Source organism: Rhinolophus ferrumequinum, chromosome 12 (genome assembly GCF_004115265.2).
Source record: "Rhinolophus ferrumequinum isolate MPI-CBG mRhiFer1 chromosome 12, mRhiFer1_v1.p, whole genome shotgun sequence".
NCBI lineage: Eukaryota > Metazoa > Chordata > Mammalia > Chiroptera > Rhinolophidae > Rhinolophus > Rhinolophus ferrumequinum.
This window is the reverse complement of record NC_046295.1, coordinates 37,163,178-37,185,388: the sequence shown is the minus strand read 5'-3', so window position 1 is coordinate 37,185,388 and position 22,211 is coordinate 37,163,178. Positions and strand designations below refer to the sequence as shown.

General features: G+C 36.9%; 1 protein-coding gene across 10 annotated transcripts in view; it reads left to right on the top strand.

The window, feature by feature from the left end:
• Nucleotides 1-22,211, top strand: part of TRPM3 (transient receptor potential cation channel subfamily M member 3) — an 817,113-nt gene that overhangs the window by 678,934 nt on the left and 115,968 nt on the right. For all 10 annotated transcript variants that reach the window (XM_033122317.1, XM_033122314.1, XM_033122311.1 and 7 more), the window contains one exon: nucleotides 8,775-8,847. In XM_033122317.1, coding sequence (XP_032978208.1) covers nucleotides 8,775-8,847 — 73 coding nt within the window. The remainder of the gene's footprint in view (nucleotides 1-8,774; nucleotides 8,848-22,211) is intronic.

The following is a 22,211-nucleotide window of genomic DNA, read 5'->3' as shown; positions in this document are numbered from 1 at the left end:
TATTATAAGCCTGAGAGCAACAGGTTTTCCTGAACAGAGGGAGCCATTTAACTAATTTCATAGGCATAAGACCTGGGTGTATAATAGGCTAACTATCAACAATATGGTATACATGGCATGGAACAGAAATGATGGTTCAATGGTCCAGCAATGTAAAAAGGGAACATTTTTTAAATGGTAATTTGTTTCTATGCATTTGGCTTTTTTAGATTCCACATATAAGTGATATCATATGGTATTTGTCTTTCTCTGTCTGACATGTCATTTAGCATAGTGCCCGTAAGGTCCGCCCATGTTATCACAAGTGGAAAGATTTCTTTCTTTCTCACAGCTGGATAATATCCCATTGTATACATACGGCATCTTCTTTATCCATTTGTTGATGGACACTTCAGTTGTTTCCGTATCTTGGCTGCTGTGAATAATGCCACAAAAAAACATGGGAGTGCAGATATCTTTGCCAATATCCTGTTTTCATTTCCTGTGGATATATACCTAGAACTTAGATTGCTGAATCATATGATTAATTCACTCTAGAGTGGTAATCATATTGTGATTACATAAATGTATCAAATTGAATGTTCCTTAAACTTAAACGTTATATGTCAATTATATCAAATTAAAAAATGATAATTTGCCCTAAGCTATTGAACAGACTAAAAAAGATAGTAAATGGAAACAAGATTTTCATATGGTATCATCCACAAAAATCAAGGTTCCTTCTTACTGATGTTGCTGAGGAAAAAACAGGGATATAATTAATGTATCAGGTAGGAAGCTGAACCTATTGGATGTCCCTAAATGCTGATTTTCTGCCATTTTGAGCATGAAGAAAGAAATTCTGTGACCTCTAGAGCTAAAAAGAGCCCCTATGATCACCTAGTCAGTTATTTTATTTATTTTTTGTGGATTCAGAAAAGTGAGGTGATTAGGCCAAGATCCTTTGACATGGGACATCTGCCATATGAAACGAAACTCATCCTGTCAGCCATGCCAAGAAAACCCAGGAATCTGAAAGTGTTCACACAGGCCGAAATGGGCATTTTCCGCTAAGACGTTTCCCCTGACCCTCCATGGGGGAATCTTTCACAGGCTCTGAAGTCAATGTTATCTAAACAGCTCTCTTCCTTCCTTACCAGGAAAGGTGCAGAAAGGCAGCCTGGGGGGGAAAAAAAAAATCAGATCCTCCATCCCTAGTGAGCTTTCATGCCATATATTCAAGATTTTTCTGGTGTTCATTATGGCTGGGCAGAAAGGGAAGGAGAAGTAAAATGTATCTTTTTGTAAGTTCAGAAGAGAATCCAAAACATTATTCTTCTTACCTTAAATGGGCCTCCCTCACTGGCTCAGACTAAGGGTTGCTGTCCCTGAGGGAAAGGGTGAGATTGGCCCAACAACAACTGTGTGACCTCCTGGTGGGTAGTTTCCCAGAGTTGTGAACCAAGGTCATCCAGTCTAGCAACCTTGGAAACTGTCAACAAGATTTTTACCAGGGAAACTGGACAGGCTTGAGAAGGGAGGTGAGATACCTTTTCTGTCTGTATCACTTTATCGTACCTTCTTGGCAACCTCTCTCATCTGGAGAGATCGCAAAGAAGTAGTTGGGCTGCAGAAGCATGTGATGTCTTGATAATTATGACAGGAAGTAAGAAAAAGATATAGTTTCATCCTGTGATGATGAAAAATAAGATAAAACCACTGAAAACAAAACCTTACTAAAAATTATTACAACCTAATAAGAAGCCCATACGATGTTGGCCCATAAGACCCATCTGTGGTCCTGCATATTCTCCTCAGAGAGATATCTACTTATTTTTTTTAAAAAAAAAGTATGTAAGAAAATGCACATGAGCCCAATAATGTCCTTTCTGAGATGGAAAATATTACTTTGGTTCAAATTGAATTTTTACCCATCTGGTTGGCTGACAAGATGGTAGATGACAAATATTCTTGATTCTGATAGCCAAGGCCATAAGGTATACCTTCTAGAAGAAGCTTCTAGAAATATTATTGTTGGACCTGTGGCATCTGTCATATTGGCATCCAGTGAGGTACACCACACAGTTATATAATAAATGAAAGATGTAACATCAATTGTCAAGAAAGGAACTCAAAGCAGAAGATAGTAGATGACAGGTTGTCATCTAGTTTCAACCCCAAGAAAGTACCCTGAATTTTTTTCTAAAGAACTAAATGAGGAGTTTAGCCTGTTCCTATTTTTTGCCCTCATCATAAAATCAGCCGGGCTGCTTTATCTGCTTTTTCTTATCCTCCCTATGTGTCAACTTAGAATCAAAAAGTACTCTTCAGGTTATAAAGAATATGTCAATCATGGAGCCGGGGTTGAGTTCCTTACCCATATATAACAAATTTCTTAGTGACACGACATATATATATAAAGCTCATGTTCACCAAATGATTTCATTTGCACCATCCAGTCATTTAAGCCAGCACTGTCCTGAGACTTATATAGCATTCAAAGGGCTATAAAGTAAAAATTATGAAAGTAAAACTGGGAGAAAGTGATGATATCGATCTGTTTTTCAAAACCACTTTTCCAAAGAACAAGAGCCTAAACTCATCCTGGTTGTTCATAGTGGTGCAGATAGAGAGAGGACAAGCTGATCCTGCTCATAGCTCCTCTGCCTCCTGCTGTGAAGTCTGCACTGTCAGCATATGCATGTGACTATGTTTTCCACTATGATTTTGGTAGAACCACTGTATATGAGCTGCCTCCCTCTCTCCAGCCTTTTCACTAATAGGGTTGGCGGCCTTTATAGTAAATCTGGTTCAAGGACAACACAAGCTTCCTTTTACTTCAATTAGCTTTTATGTGCTAAAATACTCATTTCTAGTAAAATACTGAGGCAATTTGTGACAAGAGCACCAACCTTCTGGGAATCTATTCTAAAGACAGAAGACCAAATACAGAACAGGATTTATATGCAAAGATGTTCAGCATATCATTATTTATGTCAAATATTTAGACCCAATGTAAATGTCCAAGGAGGTATTGATTAAGTGAGCTATGCACATTGATTGAACTAAACACTCTGTAGATATTGAACATTATGTTCTGGGAGAGTTCCCAATAATGCAGGCAAGTGCTTAATTATAATGCTAATGGAAAAGAAAATGATATTACAAAATAGTGCTTCACAAATATGCCTCCCCCACCACCACACACATGTACATACTTTGCCTATGCGGAGGGAGGGAGAAAGAAAAAGAGAGAGACTTGAAGGAAATATACCAAAATATCATCAATGGTTGTCTTTGGATAGGACTTGGGATTTTGGAAATTATTTTTCATTTGACTTTTTCTAAACTTTCTATAATTTTTAATGACAGTCATCTATTGCTTTTATAATAAAAAAAAAAATTTCTCGTATCAGAACCGATGAGCTTCTGGCCTCTGAATTGCATTTTTGAAGGGAGAAACAAACTTTAGTGTTCTTAGATTATAGTGGGAGAAAGAGAGAAACGGGAGTCAAGGATTAGAGTCACAAAAGCAAAACTTCCTCCTTCTTCTGGCATCTTCATTAATTCCAAGTGGTTCATGCATGAAGGTCCCCTAAGAGAGCATTAGGTTGAGAGGTAATGTAGTGGAGCTTTAATCTATGAGACAATCTATTACTAAAAGTAATCTAAATTGAATTGTGTACCAAAGATAGGAAGAGCACACCTTTAAAATACACTGACAAATCCATTGTATAATAAAATATTTTATTAACCAATGTCACCCCGATCAATTTAATAAAAAATAAAATAAAATTTACTTACAATAAAAATATATACATATCCTTCCGAAAATCAAATATTCACTTATTTTTGTCTAATGTATAAATTCATACATGACAGTCTTTTTAAGGTATAACACACTAGAGTTATATTAATTTCATCCAATTTCTATCTCAATAGCATCATTTTTTATTCACCCACTTCAATATGAAACTGTGAGTCTTATTACAAAATATTACATGGAAAGTTAACATGAAGTTTATATGGAACTTCATAACAAATATTTGAACTCATGGGATGTTAATTTTCTCACAAAAACTTTGAATATCACCTTCCACTGATCTTTGGTTTGCTCATTTACAGGTGTGTTTGAATGTCCTCTGATGTTTTTCCCTTCCTCCATATAAATCAGCAAGTCCATTTCTAGAAGCCAGTATTTTGTCAAAATGTTCACTCTAAGAATTCTGTCAACCAAAGGGAGTTTATTTTCTCAAGCGATGGAAATCAAATAGGAGTATGTTTTAGGTGCATAGTATTCTACTCATCAAGTTGCATTATTCTCTTCCCTGGACTAAGTGATTTTGATTGCACCAAAGTGAAAACTGAAGTATCTGCTTAAAGGTCTTTTTTACCAACCAGGATTCCTGTGTACTACCCTACCAGGGGTCTTCTATCATTCGATATTGTGATAAACATGGATTTTTGCATTTTCTATTAATCACTCAATTGTTTCAAATTATTTTGAATATTAATCATCAGAGAAATTTTCTGCTCAGCTGGTGATTTTTAAAAGTCACTGCATTGTGATGATTGAATTCTCCGTGGGTCCAATTCTCTCCCTGCTCCTGTCCTTGGGAAACATATCCCCAGATTTTATTAAAACTTGAATGGGTAAATAGGAAACAGGTCAGAGATGTTTCTTTTAAGGAAGATCCAGATGTAGGATATTTAATGTCCTTAAATCTTGTGGTTACAATTATTATAGGTGGACTTTTCTAAATGCCTAGAATACTGTAAGAACTTTGCTGATTATCTATTGTGTAGCTTTGGTATTTCTCTAAAATTCTCAGACACATTACAAACCATTTGCCAAACTCAGATATCATCTCTTACATATCTAACACAGCATGAAATGATTGTGGAATGTGCCTTTCTGTTTCTGATAGATTGAGCCAATATGTGCTTACAGCTTACAGATGACTTTAGTTTAATATCATGGTTATTTTCATTTTCAAAAGATTGCTTCAATATCCATGTCTATTTTCACAGATTCATAGCACATTGTGACAAAAATTTAAATCACAAGTTAAGCTAATTGATAGACTCCTTGAAAGGGAGTCGGCTGAATTTTCCCAATATTTTTCTGTACCCTCATCTTGAACTATAGGACTGGCTGAGTTTTAGAAGTGGGAAGTTGATGATTAATTCAGCCACATATATACTCTATTTTGTTATTTAGGTGGTGAATATGTACGTTTTTTTGGTTCAGAAAATGAACCAAATCATCTTCAAACATAAAATTATTTTTCCCAAATCATTTCCATACTACTGTTTTGTTTTGTTTTCCCACTTTTCTGCAATATATTCCTGCTTTGAGTCTTTTTATAGTATGGTTTAATCTACATAGCACCAAAGTTTCAAACACTTTGGTGAAACGTACTTTTGTGTTAATTGATGCTACCCATATCTCAAAAATTGGACATCCATAGTCATCCTCAATAAATAATTTCTAAACCTCAGACATTCCAGTTTCTACTACATAATGTTTGACTAAGTGTCTAGCAATAATATACTAGTGTCCAGTAGACTCGTGTTAAAATTGACTCTTAAGATTTGAAATACACTCTTGCTCTATAGCGTAACATGCCCATTCACTTTAGCTATATTACCATTCTTGTGTGGGATATGCTACTTTTTCATTATTGGTTTCTCTAAACCAGTTTCCTAAACACAGCCATTTGGTAATAATTTATCCACTTAACAAATATTGACTGAGCAAGGACTAGTGATCCTGCCTGCAAATGGACTTGTTTTTAATACAAAAAAGACATATGTACAAATAAGAGCAATGACGGATTAAAGTGGTATATTAGATAGCCATACAGAGAATAATAGGGGCCAAAATGCAGGTTCAATCCTAGTTAGATAGAAGGGCTTCTTCAGTGACAAATGTCAAGTGAAAGGCTTGTAGTTGGTTCACCAAGCAGAGGGAAGGGCATTCCAAAAAGGGGGAACTGAATGAACAAAGGCTAAGAAGCTAGAAACAACATCCAGAGCCCTGAAAAGAGCAAGTTTCTCAGCACAGCAGATGTGTGGGGTTGGGTCGTGGCTGTGGTGGTGGGAGTGGCAGCAAGGTTATGGCAGTGAGGCTGTAGCTGGCAAGATACAAGACTAAAGAAATCACCAGGTGTATGATATTGGCATCCCTTGAATGTCCTACTAAGAATGTTTACCTTTGTGTCATAAGTACGGAAGCCACTAAAACATGTTAATAAGGAAAGCGATACAATCCGGAAGATTTCTTGAATGGCTGCATGGGGAATAGAATGGAAGGACCAGAATCAGGAAGACCAGTAAAGAAACAACTGCAGTAAGTTGAGATGCTACAAGCTGTGTAGCATCTCCACATATTGCAATGGCTGTGATGGTGAGGGTAGAGAAGGAGGTAAATAGGAGTGGCAAGCACTACTGTAAAGAACTTTTCACAATCTGACATATCATATATCTTCCTTACCTTGTCTCCACTCTTTAAGCTGGACTAGAACATAAGCTCCATGAAGTCAGGAATTGTTTGTCAGTTTTGTTCACTGCTCTCTTCCCAGCACCTAAACAGTGCCTTGGCACAGAATACAGGCTCAATAAATGTGTGTTTAATGAGTTACTTCTATGTACGAGGTGAGGGTAGCAGATGAGATGCCCAGATTCCCTACTTTGAAGAGGGTGCAAAATTAGAGCAAGAACATAAGCAGAAAAGCTGGTTGGCAGACAGGTCAAAGTGGTGGAGAATAAGGGAATCACGTCATTTTGAAAGATTTACCTCCTCTTCAGCATTAGAATTATCTAGGCTAAAGCCTAGATAGCAATTTATCCACAGGCAGACTGAAGATATAAAATGTCAAACTGAATTTGGGAGAAAGTAGTGTTTTGTTTTGTTTTTTTAACAAAATGTTTGATGTTTGTTCTTTTGAATCTTGAAGAATACTTTAATCTCCTAGTGTTTTCAAAAAAATAACCAACCATGTCAAACAAATCCAAGAGTTACTTTTAGGGTACATGTTGAAAATACCAATTTTATAATTTTAAAAAAATCAGGCTTTAGTTACTAAATTGCCTGTGAAATAATTAAATTAATAACTTTCACTTCTACCTAATTTAAATTTTTTCTATTAAAATTTACATTGGAGAGAATTGATAGAATAAGTACATGTGCCTATGTCCCTTTCTACCCCTCAAATGACCAAAAGGCCAAAAATGACATATGTATTATATGACATATATATGACATACATATTGTATGACATATATAGGACATACATAGTGCTCTCAGTGCTCAGCATGGAGGGAGATGAAAAAGGATACCTTATTAGGGAGACAAGAAATTTTGAGTAATTTCTGGAATATTAAAAGCAGGTATAGAAGCTATAGAAGAAAAATACATACTGTAAAGTTAAAAGTTATTTCTGTTGCCATAAAGGATCAAAATAAACAAAAGCAGGAAATAGGTAAGGCTCTAGGAAGAGAATCAAAGTAATGCATTAAAGACCTTCCCTCAGAGTGACAGGGCCCAGAACATCCATATCTACAAATTTTATTCTACAGACATACTCAGCCATGCATGTGCATACAAGGGTACTCCCTGCAAGGGTGTTTATAATGGCAAAGATTGGGAACAACCCAAATGTTCACTAATAGAAGACTGGTTAAATAAATCGTGCACATAAGGAAACATTCGGCAGTCGAGAAATAATGATGCATTGACCTTAGGCAAATTACTTTATCTCTGGGTAGTGGACCCGACGATCTCTAAGGCAACTGATAGTTTAACGGTGTATGGTTCTATGTCCATTCTCTCCATCACAGTGGCACAACTTAGAATTATATATTAGCAAATCCTATAGAGATTACGTCCTATGTAGTTAGAAATAGACAAGCACTATCATTTTCCCATTTTACAGACAGAGAAACTTGAAGCCTAAAGCAATTGAGTACAATAGTAATTCAATGTAGATATTCAAATAATCTTTGGGCTCCCTTAAGTAGCTTCCCTTTGACTTGGGGGAAGAAGAAAAAAAAAAACTTCATTATTCTTAAGCATTACTTCGGGACTTTGTGTTAATCTAACATATTTCAGTCCTTCTGTTATGTCTTTCTTCTCCTCCCCATGATCTACCCCCAGAGAATCCTTTTCTCTACTGGCTTACCAAAATGAAGCATTAATTGTATTGACTGCTTTCCCCTTCTTACAATCTGGATGTACTGCCAGATCAGTCTCAAGAAGTTTCAAGGTGATTGAGAGGACATCTCCAGGCATCACAGTGTTGAAAACCTTAAGTAACTGTTGCTGAGGAGTAAGTGTCGGGACGGCTATATTGTACACATGAATATACACACGTGCATACACACACGTAGTCAGGCCATTTACTGAAGGTCATACTAACTAGCTATTTTTACACACTTAATTTCTCATGTCATAGTTTACATTGTGGATTACACATTGTTAATCCGGCAAGCTTTAATTTTAAAACGGAAATGATAGAAGAGGACGCTTTCCTTGGTCTCCAGTTTCTCCTCGATGTAACCATAATCAGTGTAATTATCTGAGATGGTCTCTGTTAGGAGGCTACTGAGGCATCTCACTCTTAATGAACTGCAGAGCTTCTAATTGAATTCTTGCTACGTATGCTTTCCCTGTGGTTAAGAATCTACTTTAGAGCTATTAAAGTCGTCTGTGTTCAGATATGGGCTCCCTGATTTAATTTCTCTTGGCGGGGAAGGGAATGTATTCCTAATGATCACCTTGTCTCAAATTTCAGATTACAGTATTTCGGATGGGATCCGAAGGACACCAGGACATTGATTTAGCTATCCTGACAGCTTTACTCAAAGGTAAGAGAGTTTCTGTGTCCAGAGAGTGCAAAGATAATTAAAATGGATTAACACAGCAACCTTGTATCTTCTAATAGTGGATGTGATTCCAAATGATACCATGACACATCCAATTAGTGATAACATAAGGACCTCTCTTGTAAGACACTGTTACTGCTATTAAATTCTCCTATATGGAGCTGTATTAAAGTGATTAAATTTCATAAAGTTTAAATATACTACAATTCAGTCATGTCTATTGAATAATAAAAATACACAAAAGGCTAATATAACATGTAAGACACTAAGTTACTGAGGTTACTTAATAATTATTGCCTTGTCTACTTTCAAAAAACACTTCGTGTGCTATACATGATAGATAGATAGATAGATAGATAGATAGATAGATAGATAGATAGATAGACAGACAGATACCATAGTACATTAAAAATGGAAAATCAAAACCATTTGAGGAAGAGAAAAAGAAATAAACCAAAATAATTAGGCTACTGTACTTGTTATAATTGAGCATTAATTTAACTCTAAGTTTTCTCAAAGTTGAGGAAGAAATAGAAACGCCATGGGTTGTATGATTTTCCTTTATAAGGTAGGTGTTTATCCTGTTCTCTAGTTTCAATACTGAAAATATTTTCTTCCTCCATCATCAATTTGTGACTTAAAATTGTGTTTCACTTTTGAATCAGTCTTAGAATTTATTTGTTGTGATATAGAATAATTGTTTTCTACTGTTTTGTTCATGACAGACCATATTAAATATATTTTATATTATAATCAAGTAGTTATACATATGCATTTAAAAAACTGAAATTAAGTTACATGAAATAATGTTTACATTGACTATGTAATAAAATTGGATATTTTCTATTCTCTTTAATGCTGATTTTGTACCACTAAATTGACTTCATGACCCACTAATAGTTCATAACCTGGAGTTTAAAAAACACTGCCATAGAAGATTAAAGGAAATTATGATTGCTCTAAGAAATTAACATTTCTAATCACTATAATGAACCTTACTTATGCAACAGTGGATACTGATGGGAACTTATGCCATTAAAATACTATGGTGTGTCAGCTCTATTTTGTGAAGGCTTTTAAATGCTTTCTGATTTTGACCCAGTTGATTTCTGAAGTATATCTAGCATAATACTTTTGCGGGCTTCTTTGGAGGCCAAGAACATACTTATATCAGTTTCAAATTCTTTAGTTGATTAAATTATTCTTCCCATGTATTTTTTTGTTTTATTATGCCTGGGCATGTAACAATGTTTAGCACTTATTTTTTATCCAATTATACTTAGTTTTCAATCATCTAATACATGAGGAATCTATATAGTACAGCTGGTATAGTACAAGAAGTTAGACAGGAGAGGAAAGAGCTGTGAAACTAACCACTGACCTGTGGCTGGTGGAGAGGAGGACACATGGGAAACCAGGTGGCTGTGGTGGTACTATTTACCTTTGCATCTCTTGTTTCTGATTCCATTGGGTTTGATTTTCTTCAGGATTTGTACATGTTAAAAGATACTGTTCACATGATACAAACTGATTGGTTGTCAGTTCAAAAATTAAGAGAGAAAGCTGGAAATAAAGTGAATGTTGTTATGGAGAACTAAGGGGCCCATAGTTTCTTCAAATGCTGACCTGGGGTAGCTTTTGAGTACAGGTGATGTCGTGTTTGTCCCTGGCATGAAGGTAACCACTCTCCGAGAGTAGTCGTCTGAGGCTAGAGACTGTACACTCTTCTCCTCCTTTTCGTTCTCCTCCCACTCCCACTGCACACATTCAGGGGAACCCAAGGAAGTGGCACAGAGTAGAGTTACCAGAGAAAATAAAGGACATTGAATGTTCAGATAAATAACATATTTTTAGCATAAACCTGTCCCAACTATTGCATGGGACATACTTAAACTAAAAAAATTGTTCAATATTTATCTGAAATTCAAACTTAACTGGAAGTCCTGTATTTTTATTTGCTAACTCAGGCGACCCTACTCAGAGGACATCTGACTCCGTTAATACTTCTGGACTTCAGACACCTTGATAGGTTCTATGGGAAAAGTACTCAAGAATCTAGGGATGTCACCTAGTCCCTCTGTCTCCCTCCATCTCTCAGCCAGGCCCTGCCAGAGAAGACTTCCCCTGGAAAAGACCCCAAACTTACCTTAATAAACTATCAGGTGCTTATCAACCGGCTCTCTCAGTCACCTCATCCTCTTTGCATCTCACACAGCAGCATAAACCTATTGCTCCAGGCTCAATAAAGCCAGAAAACATTTGCTCATAACAGAAGTTATTGTAAGTAATCCCTTGACCTTTTCTGTAGATAAAATTACTCACAATCTTTTTTGATCATTTCTCGTGCATCTTGGAAGTCACATCATGTGGGTGTACACTCTAATTCCTGTACGTGCACTAAAGTGTAATATGTGGTGATCACTGTCCTCTCTAAGTGAGAATTCTTTTTCTTTGGCTTTAATCTTCATTGGCAAAGAAGTAAATCTGCAGCACGCAGAGAGAGGAACATCTACTGCTCACTTATTTTTCTGGAAAACATTTTAAAAGAGCTGAAATAGAGTGCAAAATGCTACGTTCCTCTGCAAGGTCAAGGTCATCCACACAAGGGTACTCTCAGAAATTATCACAGCCTAGAGGAGCCTAAGGAGACATGACGACCAAATGTAATGTGGTTTTCTGGATGGGATCCTTGAGCAGAAAAAAAACAACCAGGAATATTAGGTTAAAAACTAATAAAATCTGAATACAGTATGGACTTCAGGGTTTTTCTTTTTTAAAGTATTAGGGGGGGAAATAAGAAAGCTATGTTACCATATATATGTAACTGAGCAGGGGACATACTGTAGTCAAGAAAACGCTATAATTCTTTCATGTCAAAATGACAGAAATGGAGAAAGCATCTTATGGAATTAACTGTAAAGTTAGGTACATATAAAATCAAAGCACTATAACATGCACAGACAGTATTTAATATAAAGGATCTATATAAGTCACATAGTCATGGATAATAGCTATTGATTTAAGAAATGATTAGAAATACCATTGGGGACTGTAAGCAAGAGATTTATGAATGCAGAACTAACAGAAACGAATTTATAAGAAATCAAATTTCCCTATGGATTTATACAGTCACTTCAGAGAAAATTACCTAGTTTCTATCATTTTATTTCACATGTTCTTCAGATATTGATAACTATTGATAACTATTGATAACTATTGATAGCTATTGATAACTAATAAACTAACTGCTTATAGATACTTACATGGAGAAAGACAGCTTCTTTTTAAGATATGTATTTGTAAGTTTGTTCAAATCATAAAGAAAAAAGTTTGAAATAAAAATTAAAATGCCAGAATAATAGTCAATATGTTCTCTAACTTTAGAAAAATTTCTACTCAATGTAATCTACAGATTCAATGCAGTTGCTATCAAAATACCAATAGCAATTTTCACAGAAGTACAACAAATAGTCCTAAAATTTATATGGAACCACAAAAGACCCCAAATAGCTACAGCAATCTTGAGAAAGAAGAACAAAGTTGGAGGTATTACACTACCTGATATCAAATGACACTACAAGGCCAAAGTAATTCAAAACAACAAGGTACTGGCATAAAAACAGACACACAGATCAATGGAACAGAATAGAGAGCCCAGGAATAAACCCACACCTATGTGATCAATTAATCTATGGCAAAGGAGGCAAGACTATAAAGTGGGGTAAAGACAATAGCTTCAATAAATGTTGTTGGGAAAACTGGACAGATACATGCAAAAAAATGAAACTAGACTGCTTTCTTAGACCATATACAACAATAAACTCAAAGTGGATTAGAGACTTAAATGCAAGACTCTAAAACATAAAACTCCTAGAAGAAAACATAGGCAGTAAACTTTTTCACATCACTCTTAGTAATATATATATATATTAGTATGTCTCATTGGGCAAGTGAAACAAAAGAAAAAATAAACAAATGGGACTACATCCAACTAAAAAGTTTTTGCACAACAAAGGAAGCCATCAACAAAACCAAAAGACAACCTACTGAATGGGAGAAGATATTTGCCAACTATACACCTGATAAGGGGTTAATATCCACATATATAAAGAACTCATAAAACTTAACACCAAAAATTCAAACAATTTGATTAAAACTTGGGCAGAGGACCTGAACAGACATTTCTCCAAGAGGACATAAGGATGGCCAATAGACATGTAAAAAGATGCTGAACATCACTAATCATCAGAGAAACGCAATTAAAACCACAATGAGGTATCACCTCACACTTATCAGAGTGGCTACCACCAATAAATAAACAAGCAGCAAGTATTGGCGAGGATGTGGAGAAAAGGGACCGCTTGCTCACTGTTGGTGGGATTGCAAACTGGTGTAGCCATTATGGAAAACAGTATGGAGTTTCCACACAAAAATTAAAAATATAACTACCATATGACCCAGCAATCCCATTTCTGAGTATTTAGCCAAAGAAATCCAAAACAATAATTTGAAAAGATACATCCATCCGTCTGTTCAATGCAGAATTATTTACAATAGCCAAGATATGGAAACAAGATAAATGTTCACTGACAGATAACTGGATAAAGAGGTGGTACATATATACAATGGAATATTACTCAGTCATAAAAAACAATGAAATCTTACCATTTGCGACAACATGGATTGACCTAGAGGGTATTATGCTAAGTGAAGTAAGTCAGACAGGGAAAGATAACTACCATATTATTTCACTTATATGTGGAATCTAAAAACCAAAATAAACAAACAAACAAAACAGAAACATACTCATAGAGAACAAACTGATGGTTACCAGATTGGAGGAGGTCTGGGTAAAAAAGGTAAAGGGATTAAGAAGTACAAATTGGGAGTTATAAAATAGTCATGGGGATGTAATGTACAGCATAGGAAATATAGATTTATCAGGGTGATCATTTCGTAAGTTATATAAATGTTTAACCGTCCTGCTATATACCTGAAAGTAATATATATTGATGTCAATGGTAACTGAAATTTTTTTTTTAATTTTAAAGAAAATAATTTCAAACAAGAATGACATTGATTAGATTAGATCACAAAATAATGAAAATCACTATGTTCTGAACCATTTTCCTTTAAATTTATATCTGTAAAAACACTAAACTTGAAATAAAAGTGGATAACATTTTTTAACAAAAACAATATATTTTAGTGATTTGAAACTACTTTTGAATGCACGCCCCTCTGACTCTGTTAACTAGAAATTGCAGAGTTATTATCACAAACCAGTACTGGCATAAATAGGCAATTAGTCTTGCTAAAAAAAACTCTTCTTAGTTTTCTATATGGCTTAATTAATCCCTAGTAAAACAAAAATTGTGGAATATATTCTGAAGTAGTTTATATTCAATAATTCTATGCACTAGATAGGTCTCATAAGCAATTAACATTTTGGAGTGTTTACTGAGACGCTACCTTGCTGAAACGCAGATGATTCATGAATAGGTTTTATGGGAATTGATTATGACCCTACATTGAAAACAGAAAGTATTTCTAATTATGTATTCAGGCCCTCCTACCCTCCTTCCTGTGTGTAGGCAGCTTAATACAGCACATGCATGATTGCTCTCCTTTTAATATCTGGTTTTAACTTGGAATGGTTTAGATAGCTTTATTAAGGCCAAAAAGAGACATTTATGTTGACCCTTTCCATCACTCAGATGAGATGCAAAACTACCATAGTTATTAAATATTATACAAATGAAAGTAGATGAAATTGTGTCCAAACGAGATCTACAAAGTCAAAATGTGCGGCATATTCACTTCAAGTTTAAAAGGGACATGGGGGTAAACAGTGGGAGAATAGGGAAATATTTTAGTTGGAGATGAAACTGACCAAGTCATTTTTGCAATTTAGGTTCTTTAGTAAAGTATTTATTAAACCCTTCTCTGCATGAGGCCACTTTTAGTCTTCCACGTATTCTCTGACTTGGAAATTAGGCTTCCCGAAATGCACTTGTTTCCTGATGGGTCATTTTACACCTGGAGTGAAATCTTTAACTTCAATGTCACAGAGCTGATTGGCCCTCAGCAGTTTGAGTGCAGGCATGGGCCCCCAAAACCTATGTCTGCCATTGGGCTCTTATTACTACCTCATCTCAGAGCCATGCTGAAACCACAATACCCTCTATCCCCATGCACTTTACAAACTAGGGAACTGAGGCCAAAGAATCTAAGAGACATTCAAGATCATTTGGCAAATCAGTGGCAGAGCCAAAGCCTAAACCCATGTCTCCTCACTTCAGGTTTCTATATAGTATATGTCTGAGTCTTTGGGGGACCCAGGACTCCTTGGCTCTGCACAGCCACCGAGATGTCGGGCATTTGCCACTGTGGCTCCAGGGACATCCCGAGTGATGCAGAGATCAGGATATCTGCTTCCTGAGTACTCTCAGAGGTCTGACCAGCACCCTCAGCTGCCAGACAATCTTAGCTGCCCACACAGTATCTTAGTGGTGAAACTAGGACGCCCACAACTGCACCTAATGTAATAGCAAAAATAAGTGCAATCTGATACTTGCTTTATTTTCACAAATTAGACCACCAGTAGAATATTGTTTCAACCAGGAAAAAATTTAGTTACTGATGACAAAAAAATTAAAAAACAATTCAAATTAGCTCAAGCAAAAAGAAATAAGATGGATCTGTTAATTCACATGACCAGGAAGTCTAAGGGTAAACTGAGTTCAGGCAAAGTAGAATCAGGACTCAAATGATGTATCAGGGTCTGTCCTCCCTGTCTCAGATGTTAGTCTATACACCTGTCATGAAAAGCAGCCATCAGCAGTGCCAGGCTCACACCCAGCCAACAGTGCAAACCCCAATCCAAAAGAGCCAACTATTTGTTGAACTCATGAGTAAATGATCAACAGACTTTGGGATCAGATTAGATATATATTTAAAATTTAGTGCTTTACTGGCTGTGGCATTAACCAGGCATGTTAGTTAACCTCAGAATGCCTCAGTGTCCCTTCCCTGTGCAAAGGGAAACCATACCTCTCTCATGCAGTTGATATAAGGGACACATGAGATGGTTACACTGGAAGCTCTTTGAGGGAAAGCAGTATACCTTCTTTATGATAAATACCACCTAGTAGTGTACTTTCATACCCATTCCTTTCTAAAACAGTCTTTAAAAATTCTTAGGGAACTGGCATGTCCCCCATGTCCAAAATCCATTGGAATCAAAAAATGCTAAATTTGAAATGACCCATAAATTTGAAAATGATAACCAAAAAATAAATTTCAAGGATACATGTAAGGAACCAAAACAGACCACAAAAAGGAGTTTAATCTTGAAAATGATTGAGCACATGCTAAGCTGCCTTAAAATGAAATTAATTTCCTGGCAAGTTTATTTTCTTGCAAATCCAAGTAGATCTCAGAGCAATAACAGAGACCAAAATAGATAACCATTTCAGACCTTTCTGTTTGTCTCTAATAGGAGAATGCAAGAAAAGAACTTAAATTTCTTAATCCCTTTCTCTGTATAATCTTTTACAATTCACAAAGCATTTTCACATAAATTTTAATCATCTAATATTTACAACTCTGTGCAATGGTTACCAAATAATTTATCTCCAAACTGGGACTTTCTTAGGCATGAAAGAAGGCAGTATTGATAATTACGCGAGAACTGGAATAAACCGAGAAGATCCAGGCAGGCTCAGAAGTATTAGGTTGGTGCAAAAGTAATTTGTTTTTAAGTTTTTGCAATTGTTTTTAACTTTTTAAAACCGCTATTACTTTTGCAACCAACCTAATATTATCACCCTGGTTACAAACCCCACCTTGCAATTAGAAAGTTGCCAAAGGAAAAGGATGGTCTTCTTTGCCTTCGTAGTCCAACACCCAGGAAAATGCTTGACATATGGTCAGCATTCAATAAATATCCATTGACTGAAAGAAGTGGAGTCCTGGTCCAATCAATCACTAGCCAAAGTCACATAAACAAACCAGACATATGCTGAGGACTCCTTAACCCTGGAAATTTCATTAATGTGGACTACTAACCTCTCAACTGAAGAATCCACAGAGATGTAAATCCTACACCTTCCCTAGGATTTCTGTAAATTCCTGGAAGTCATAAATTCTCTCAGTCACCCCTGCTTTCAAGTTCCTGATTTCACGTGTGTTATTTCTGTTCCTCTTCATAGAAGGTAAAATGTAAAACTCAGCCCTCCTACAGTTTCAAAACAAACAATAAAATTCACTTACACAAAGCATTTAACAGACATGGTAGACTTTTCTAAAATATAGGTAGGGATGGAAGAGAGGTTTACTTCTCAATAATGTAAACAATTTCTAATTGGACAGCAGGCATTTCCAATGTTGACATCCTTTGGGGACTTTCCGCGCAGATCCTTCACCCGTGACTTCCCCAGTGTCACACTCCCACAGGCCTCCCTCCATCTTCTTCTCCCCGCTGTTTGCTACGTCCTCATGCTTCCCCTTAAGAGTAACATGAAGTCCTCTTCTTTCAAACAGAGCAGTCCATCCCTGGTCTCTGATATTGGGGCCTCAGCCCTGAGGGGCTCATCTGCCCTAAGCAGCTTCGCAAGGTATTTTGCAAACAAAGACAGTCCCTTCCCTAAACAGAGTTCTGGTGCCAACTCCCAGGAAAGAGCGATTTCTTCAGCTCCTTTCATATAGGCAGTAAATGAGAGAGTGGGGCTTCAAGTCTCTCATCCGAGAGGGAGAGTATGCTCTCCTTCTTGGCTTCAAGGACACAATCACCAGCAGGAAACTTGCTGCAACATGTAGATTCACGTGTTTGCAAGGACCATGAACAGCAGTTTGCAGTCTTCCAAGTTTGCAGTCTTGGACAGGCCATTCCCAGGGTACTTCCAACATTACGACCATGTCCATAAGCTTGTCTCATTGTGGAATTTTAAAGCGGGAGAAAGCCATAAACATCTAGGCCGCTGTGAGGCCTCTGCTGGTGTTTGGATGAAGGGGAAGCGGAAGCCAGGTCTGCAGATGCCCAGGCCCATTATTCCTTTTCTGCATCAGGCAGCCAGTTCTGATGACAGACGTGGTCATCCCTGGCCCCTTGTCACACAGAAGCTGAACACCCTTTCACTCTGCAGCTTGCTCATGCCTCAGTGCCACTGTGCTAAATGCTCTACACATTAAGCTAATTGCAAACCCAAAACTTGTGAGTGACTACCAGCTTGTAAAGTAGTCCTCACTGCTGACTGCCCAGCAGAGCAAGGAATCAGACTTTTTCTTCCTTGACTGCCTGAGAGCAATGAATCGGCTTCATTTGTTAAATTCATCACATAATAGCAGCAGCATGATGCTGAAATGAGTACTTTACATTAATAATAAAAATAGTAGTGATAACAACAGTAAAACTAACATAACAATAACAACGAATACGGTGCTTACTGTCGTGCAAGTATTAACTAATTTAATCCTCGTAATACCACAATGGAACAAGTACTCTCAGTATCACCCATCTTATAATTGAGGAAACTAAGGCATGGAGAGCCTAAGTATCTTGGCCGAAATCACACAGGTAGAAACTGTTGGGGTCTGGACAAAAATCCAGGTTATCTGAGTCCAAAACACTTGCTCTGCACCCTGCACATCAATGGCCTGGACTGGATATTTAAATTGCCCTCATTTTTGACATGTTTTGAACAATCAGTGATGACTAAACTTTCTGTGAAGCAAAAAAATATATAAACAGACTCCTAGATAGATGTAGTTCAATGAACACATAAATTTACTAACTCTCCTGAGAATCACTCCAAAACAAGAGTAAAAGGATTTTTAAAAGAATCGGGGCAGAAGCAATACTTTGTGCTCTTGCATGTTGGGAGACTAAATACATAAACCTCCTTGCAGAACCACATGACTAGAAGAAAAAAAAATGGAACCCAAAGCTGGTATCAAACTGACTTACACTTCAAAAGGCTCAGAAATTGGAGTACCCGGAACCTGAAAAAAGGGAGGCAAATATAAAAGAATTTGTGGAGTCTATTTTAAGAAGCAACTAGAATGCCATATCCTCTCACCAATCCCCAAAACCCTCTCCAACAAAAAAGGAAAGATTTATTCTCTGAAGAGGGTAAAACAGATTCGCTGGACCAGAGGACACCAGGTGCAAGGTGAGGGCTGGGCTGCAGTATTGAAAATGGTGTGGGAAGAGGGGAGAGGTTAATAAATGAATACATTTTGGGTGCTGAGCCTCCAGCCGTCTTCCACCACTTGGTTCCCAGCGTGCTTGTGGCTGGAGTCTTTATTGTCCAGGCAGGAGATTGGGAGAGCCTTTTCTTTAAAACTTGATGCTCTTAAGAGAAACAAACCTAAATACTAATATCAATGATGTTCCCATCTAAGGAGCCCAACCAGTTTATCTTACAATGAAGTTCATAGTTGATAATCTCCACTCAGGCATTCAGGGCTTCTCATCAGCACGTTAGTGGCCCACTCTTAAAAATGAGAAGATGACCAAAGACAACCAATCATACAAAAGGTGGAACAATTAAGTTCACGAACTTTTCACTGTGTAAGTGCATGGAAGAAAGTTCGCGAACTTAATTATCTGACCTTACAAGAAAGACCTCTAACTTAGAAGACAGATAGAGAAGCAGAGAGGAATACAATGTGGAGCGAACAGAACCTATGTAGGGAGAAGGAACCTTCATCCAAGTTATCATTAATATCCTCAGAAAAATCAAAGAAAATATTTGAATCACTGAAAAAAAGCATCTTATGTTTAATTCAAGAACTAAAGACAGCTCTTAGAAATTTAAAATGGCAGCATCAAATAAAAAATAAATGGAAAAATTAAAAAATGAAGTTGAAGGACTCACCCAGAAAGTACAGAAAGAGTCAGAAAGAATAAAAGAGTGAACAGAAGTGAAGAAATCATTAATGCAACAACTCCAGAAAATGTCCCTGAACTCTAGAACACGTTTCCTGATTATAAGGACCCACTGAGTGCCCACCACAATAGGTGAAAATAAACCCATAGAAAGTCATATTAATGTGACATTGCAGAACATGAGGGACCAAAAATGTATATCTTAAGAGATTCCAAAGAGAAAAACAGGTCACATTCAAAGGACCAGGAGCCCAAAAGTTTTAAACTTCTAAACAACAAGCTATCATGCAATGCCTTAAAATTTCTGAAGAACAATTATTTGCAATCTAGAGTTCTATATCTAAACTACCAGTCCCTTTAAAGGTAGAATGAAAACTTCTTTAGACATGAGTTGTCAAAAACTTCAATTACCGCATACCATTTCTTTGGAAATTATTGGAGCACGTGTTCCACTAAAATGAAAGAAGAAACAAAACAGGAACCAGGAAACACAGGAAACACGAGCTCCAAAATGGAAGAGAGGTGTTGGAAATCCCTGGATGATGAAGAAGGGAGGCTCAAGATGACAGTTCTTCACCAGGTGTAGGAGGCAAAAGCAAGAGCTGCCACAACCTGTAATGTCACTTCTGCCACATTCTATTGGCGAAAGTGAGTCATAAGACCAGCCGGATTCTACATGGAGCAGATGTACCAAGAGTGTGAATACTGGGAGGTCTAGTTCCTTGGCAGCTATCTTTGAAGACCAGCTACCATGGAGAACCAAAATAATCAGCTACGAGAAATGCGTGACTGCCTACGGGGAGAGGATTGGGTAATGAGACTTGTGATTTTTATAACAAATCTTGTAGGAAGATGACTCTAAACTCTGTGCATGTATAACATTAGTAAAAATAAAGTATAAAATAATGCCTGGATTACGTAGTTCTCAAAGAAAGAGACAGAATGTGCAAAAGAAAAAGAGAACAGTAGGTAGGAAATCATCAATTTAGTAATTCCAGACAATGTCCCAAAACTCCAGAGTATATGTTTCCATAGAATCCTGCTAAACATCACAATATGGAAGATGCAATTATTTTACTTAACCCAGCTATGTAAATGAATTCATTTTTTGTCATCACAAGCAAACAATAATCCAATAGAATGTTTGGTTCTTTTATTCCCTCTGTCTTAACATTGATAAAGTTTCTCAGTTTTGTGTATTGTGCATAATACAGGAACACTTTTATAAAGTTTATTTTTTTAACATGTCAATGGGAAACTTTTGTGAAGTATTGGCTTCTTTTATTGCAGAAAGGGCACAATAAAGAGAACTCATCCTTTTAGGATGAGGTCAGCAAAAAGAAGGAAATAAATAGCACAGTGCTTTACAATGTTATTAATCATAAGCCATATAATTTCATTTGTCCTTTCTGCTTGCATATGTCATTAGGGCATGAGGAAATAATGGCAAATTAATGCAGAAACTCTTGGCCACTGTCATCACACAGACCACCTGATTTTGTACCCCTGTTATATAGCATTGGTCTGTAAAAGTGTAGTATCCTAGCTCTGAAAATGAAAGTAAGAACTCACTTTGTTTTTCAAAGTGAGTGAGACTTTACACAGAACACTCAGAGCCAGTAAATGAGTGAAAAACAAAATAAAGCTTAATCACCACCTACTGCCACCCCTGGACCCAGTGGTTAGGAAGTGGAGGGACCTAGGGAAGAAAGAGTCCTGTCATTACTTCACGCAGACATGATGCTAAAAGGAAGAGAAACAGCCTTCATTCCCTGAGGGGCCCTCAGTCACCTCTGACAGGTCAGGAAGGGGGCAGCGACTCTCTAGGCGGATCGCAGCAGGTGCCATGCACAGGAGCAATGTCTAGTTACACCCGGCAGCCTGAGAAGGAGCCAGATGCATTTCCTAACTGTGTGGTCTGGCTCCTACGGAAACACCTAGTGTCCGGGGCTTAGGCTGCCCAGAGAGAAATACACAACCAGTCTTCTCAATTCACATTCCTAGCAAGGAATCACATTCTTTAATCCAAATCAAGCATTTATGTCTAAATGCTCACTCTTGTATTTAACAAATTTCCCTCTCCTTTTTTATATCTTAGTACCTAAGCCTCTGCTCACTGGAGTGTCAGAAGAGAAAAAAAAACCTCAATCGAAGGTAGCATTTGATCGATTCTCCAAGCTCTGTCAGAGAAGCACTCCTAATGCCTGCTGTCAATCCTGACATGTATATAACCCTAGGTAATTTAGAGACCATCAGTAGTTAATTCCGAGAATTACTATTTCACTCGACAGTAAGTATCCCTTTCATGAAAATTCATTGGGACCTAATCATTCACATTGACCATGGTAGAAATCATAATGATAGTCTAGCTGGTATACCTGAAACTAATATAAAATAATATTGAGCTATAATTGAAAAATAACAAAGGATTTTAAAAAATAATAAAAATAAAATA